This window comes from Sesamum indicum, linkage group LG12, assembly GCF_000512975.1.
Source record: "Sesamum indicum cultivar Zhongzhi No. 13 linkage group LG12, S_indicum_v1.0, whole genome shotgun sequence".
NCBI lineage: Eukaryota > Viridiplantae > Streptophyta > Magnoliopsida > Lamiales > Pedaliaceae > Sesamum > Sesamum indicum.
This window is the reverse complement of record NC_026156.1, coordinates 4418173-4423271: the sequence shown is the minus strand read 5'-3', so window position 1 is coordinate 4423271 and position 5099 is coordinate 4418173. Positions and strand designations below refer to the sequence as shown.

Here is a 5099-nt window from a genome sequence, read left to right as displayed (position 1 = left end):
ATTTCCCCCTCTACCCTCTGCTCTTTTCTCCATCTCTTACCCTTAATTCTTCCCCCCTCCCAATAATCAAACATCCAACTGTACAACTGTGTACATGTCATGGCGCCAAGGGTCAGGACGACGGCGGCCTCCGCTGGCGGTGATAATGAAATGCACTTTCGTGGGGTGAGGAAGAGGCCTTGGGGCAGGTACGCCGCCGAGATCAGGGATCCCGGCAAGAAGAGCCGCGTTTGGCTTGGGACATTCGACACAGCGGAGGAGGCTGCCAGAGCCTACGACAACGCCGCCCGCCAATTCCGTGGCCCCAAGGCTAAAACTAACTTTCCTCCTCCAGATTCGGACGTCAAGAAAGCCGCCAGGGGGCTGCAAGAGCCTACCACACCCCCCCCCGCCAATTCCGTGGCCCCAAGGCTAAAACTAACTTTCCTCCTCCAGATTCGGACGTCAAGAAAGCCGCCGCAGATGGTTTGGTCAACAATCGCAGCCCAAGCCAGAGCAGTTCGGTGGAGTCCTCCAGCCGGGAGACATTTCCTCCGGTGGCGGTGGCGGTGGCGGTGCCGGATTCCACACTATTGGACCTCACTCTCGGCCGGCGGCGGATGAGATTTCCCTTCCAGAATAACCACAACCAACGCCCCGCCGCAGCCGTCGCGGCATCCTCCGCCGGTGGATTGGTCAGGATCATGCCGATGCAGAACACGATGCTTCACCTTCGGCCCGAGTCGCGGCAAGAAATCATAGAGCTAATGAACAAACTGCGACGCGTGCCCGCAGAATTCCATGGCGGCAGTGCGGCGCAGAGCGAGTCCGACTCATCATCCGCCGTCGTCGACCTGCCCAAATCGCCGCTCAGCAAAGGCATCAATCTGGATCTCAACCTCCCTCCGCCAGAAAATCTTTGAGCTTCGGCCCCAGAATCTCTCCATCATAATTAACTATAAATTAATTAATATTTTTATTTCTTTTTGTCAAAACCCAGAGGCGAAAAGAAAAAAAAAAAAGAAAAAGAAAATAGAAGATATGTAGATGGTTTAATTCACAACGGTGGCTAATTTTGGTTGATGAGCTTGTTTTTGTGATGTGATTAAAAGCTCACCGTTGGATGTGAATAGTTAAAGCTAATTTCCCCCTTTTGATCCGCGACGCCCAAATGGAAAACCCGACCCGATTTGGGGCTGTTGTCCTATTAACTGCACACTCTGTCTGCTTCATCCCAATGTAATTTCCTGCTCTCTTAGCTTAAACAAATTTAATTAAAAATATATTACTGCTACTTTCTGTCTCTTTTATTTTATTTGAATTTTTAATAAATTGTGGTGATATTAATTAGGAGGAGTAGTAAGTACTAACTTAAACCAACCGGGCTATTTTGGCGGTGCAGTTAAGGCACGTGTGGTCCACGTCAGTACGGACAGTGCCGTGATTCTAGTGTCTGAACACGGGTGTTGGATTCCCTGCCACGTACTCTGCTTTCTGTCCCTTCCTTGACAGCATTTTTCATCCTTTTTTCTTTTTCTTTTTCAGCTAATAATACTTAAAAGAATTTAATTAAAAAGGTTCCTTTTTTCTTATTTTAAAAAACATAATGATTTTATATACCGACAAAATACGTATGCCCATAAATGAATTTTATTATCAAGTCTAGATGCATTAATTAAATAGCGTAAAAAAACTGGAGCAGAAAGTTGTAAACATTTAAGGATGAGGGGACTACACTGAAGTATCCAAAAATTAAAGATAGGATTATGCTGTAAGAAGTAATTAGAATTAATTAGCCGACAATAATATGTCAGTTAAGATTGAGGAGGACAGCTATGTCTAAAATTAATGGCCCAAAAAGTGATTAGGAAGAATAATTCGTTCACTGCCGTTACCCTCACTTCTCTCTTCTTATTTAGAAGAAACATTGTTTCTACCCCAATCACGTCATATATTAATATATACAAGTTATTATCTTGTAGACACAATTAATAAGTGCATGAATGTGTATCAATAATTTTTAAGATAATTTATCCGAGTCAGATTTGGGCATATCCGTAAAGCCAATGTTTTTATTAACACAAAATGGTAATAATTCTTAAAAACTATTCATAGGACATGACACTCACACTCCCCCCTCTGATTCAAATGTTGGGCCGCCACAAATTTTCAAGATATTTGGGCTGGAAGAAAGATTACGAGAACCACCCATAGGCCGTTGTAAATATATATTACTTCCACAATATCTACAATTTTAAATAATATTATCCTATATATTGAATCTTATCATACACTTATTTTCTTATTCAAGAAAAAAAAGTAAAATACTTAAAAACTCGAGAAATATGGTCCATACAAGAATTTAAATTAGTTATAAATATGAACAAAGATACTTTTTTGGGAACCTGACATATTTTATTAATGTCTGAAAAAATGGGTGAAAACTTGGCCTCCGCCATAGTATAAACAAGTGGACTAAAATAACTGATAATGATGTTGAGTATGAAATGATTTGAAGTCTGAAAGGTATTTTGGTAGCCCACAATAGACCATCACATATATATATATATATATATATATATATAGTATTGAAAATTAAGAATAGTTGAATTATGATGAGTCAAAATAAGGTTCTACATCTCCCTCCACTTCATTCATCATTTAGTACTGTACTTTTAAAGCCGCGTTTGCATGCAAAATGTGCATATAAAAGTACCAAATTTTCAATTCGAGATTCAAATCTTTCAAATATGTCGCGTTGTTTCGCCTCATCAAATTGAATCTCTTGTTATTAGAGAATTATATATTTTGATACATCCACAATTTGGTTTGAGAATTCTGTCGTAAATATTTTTATTAAAATAACTCGTTTTGAATTACAAATAAATATATTTTTAAAAACTTTTAACATGTTTGATTAATATTTTTATATTAATGTAAGATAAAAGAAACTAAATTAAAATATATTGAATTATATTTTTGAATGAATTTTAAATAGTGAAAGATAGAAAAACAAAGAGAGCCACATATCCAGATCTGTTGCGGCACTGTACAGGACGGAGCAGTGTGCAAAAGTGGGAAGATGAGAGTGATGTAAAGGGTAGGGTGGGGTGGGGGGTGTGGGATTAAGACAGGCAGTTGAGAGGGTGAGGCGGCAGCGTGTAAGACACCAACCTCATTACACCCACCAATTTCGCTTTCCATTCTTTTTCAAAAAGAAGGGAAAAGTAAATCATAGACATTATCCCCCCAAAACCGATGAGAGTTAGGTGAGGGCGGCTGCTTCTTCCGACCATCACTTTCTCATTACTCACATAATATTAATCTCATTCCATTTAATAATTCATGATTTTATGTTCTGTGTTTAAATATATTCTTTTTACAAAATTATATGTACTCATTATTTCTTTGTCTAAATTATATATGTGGCACTAAATCTTATTACATAAATACGATAATTGAAGATGTTTGATATAAATGAAGACAGATTGTACGAACAAATATTAGGGAATTATGTAAATTGTTTCTTCTTTCTTTTAGTCAAATATATGTTAGTTTCTGACGTACAATTATTCCTCAACCTCTAATGAACTACAAAATGATATATAGTTTGGAACTCATTAGTTTTGTTACTAATTAGTATATTCATCAAAGTTAAAATAAAAAAAAATAGACATTCTTGAATTATCGAGTAATTTGACACTGATAAAAATAAAATTTCGACTAATTAGGAAGGGAGGATTATTTAATTAATTAAGTAGTCAAAAGTTAAGAGTCCCAAACATATGTTCTTTTAATTGCAAAAATGCGCGTAAGGAATAGTCAAAATTATGTCCGAGGAAAAGAAGTTTGAGGAGCGCAGTGGAAACTTGAGGGAAGGGTGAAACGGGGGATGATCCCTCGGTCAACGCATGGCGGCGGCCACCCACACCCTCTCTGCTCGGATTCCACAAACACCCAAAATAAAAACTCACGCTACTGTTATTATTATTGATATTATTGTTTATGGGTAATTATTTAACGTAAGACGCAGGCAGCCGCGGAGTCTCCCCTGTTGCCGACAATGTTTCTCTATTGCAAATCGTATCCTCCCTGTCCCTGTCCCTGTCCCGGGCCCATTTTGATTCACCGTATCGCAACCGCGCCCCCCCCCCCCCCCCGCCGCTACCATCTCCTTAAAACTTTCAACATTTCCGGCACCATCTACCATCAAAACGTCGTCTTTCGCTTACCATTTAAAAAATAAATACAATTAAAGACACGCAGAATTTCATTAATCAAGATCCTGAGACGTAAGAATTAAGTTGTACTACTAAATATTCTGGAAGTTTTTTGTCTAAAAAATTATATTATTCAGTATTAATTAAATGAGTGAGGAAGAAAAGAAAAAAGAGACGTATCTGTACGTAGGCAGCAGAGGTTTGATTAATTGATGTGGTCCATTGCCCATTCCCACTGTCCCTCGCAATTTTATATCTGGGATTCTACTTTGCCCAATACTTACTTTTTGATCATAGTTATACGCCTGAGTTTGAGCACATATTCTATTGTAATAGGATGTACACTTTTATTACATTCGTTTAAGTCCATCAACATTGTACACATGCGGAAAAATATACTTGCCAAATTTTTTAGGGATTTTTTTTTTTTTTTACAAAAATCAATTTTAAAATGAAAAAATGATCAGAATTTCAATTGGGAGGTCGAGTTTGAAAAATAAAAATAAAAAATTTTGAAAATCAAGTAAAAATACGGGGACTAAAATAAAAATAACCAGGCTTAGATCTAACTACTAATCCACTTCCCATACTTTAAATGGAATGAGTGATTTATGAGTCCGCCCACTATAATCAACTTACAAATAATCTAACTATAATTGATTTCATATTTTTTATATTATACATTTAATTTTAATTTATTGTATTATCCAATTATCTCATAAGATCATGTGAATGGGGCCATAATAAGAAAGAAAAGCAAAGTATGAGCAGGTTGGTAGGTGGGAAGGGTGGAGTGTTGAAATGACGGCCGGCTGTGGGTGGAATGATAGTTGCATTTGTATGTATATATATAATAATAATAATAAAATGAAAGCGGCGGGTGAGGGTGAGGGTGAGGAC

General features: G+C 37.6%; 1 protein-coding gene across 1 annotated transcript; it reads left to right on the top strand.

Annotated features, from left to right (window-relative positions):
* Positions 22-1273, top strand: LOC105175564 (ethylene-responsive transcription factor 4-like). The gene is made up of 2 exons (XM_020698309.1): positions 22-309; positions 411-1273. The coding sequence occupies exons 1-2, from the start codon at positions 100-102 to the stop codon at positions 900-902; spliced, it is 702 nt and encodes a 233-aa protein (XP_020553968.1). The 5' UTR covers positions 22-99; the 3' UTR covers positions 903-1273.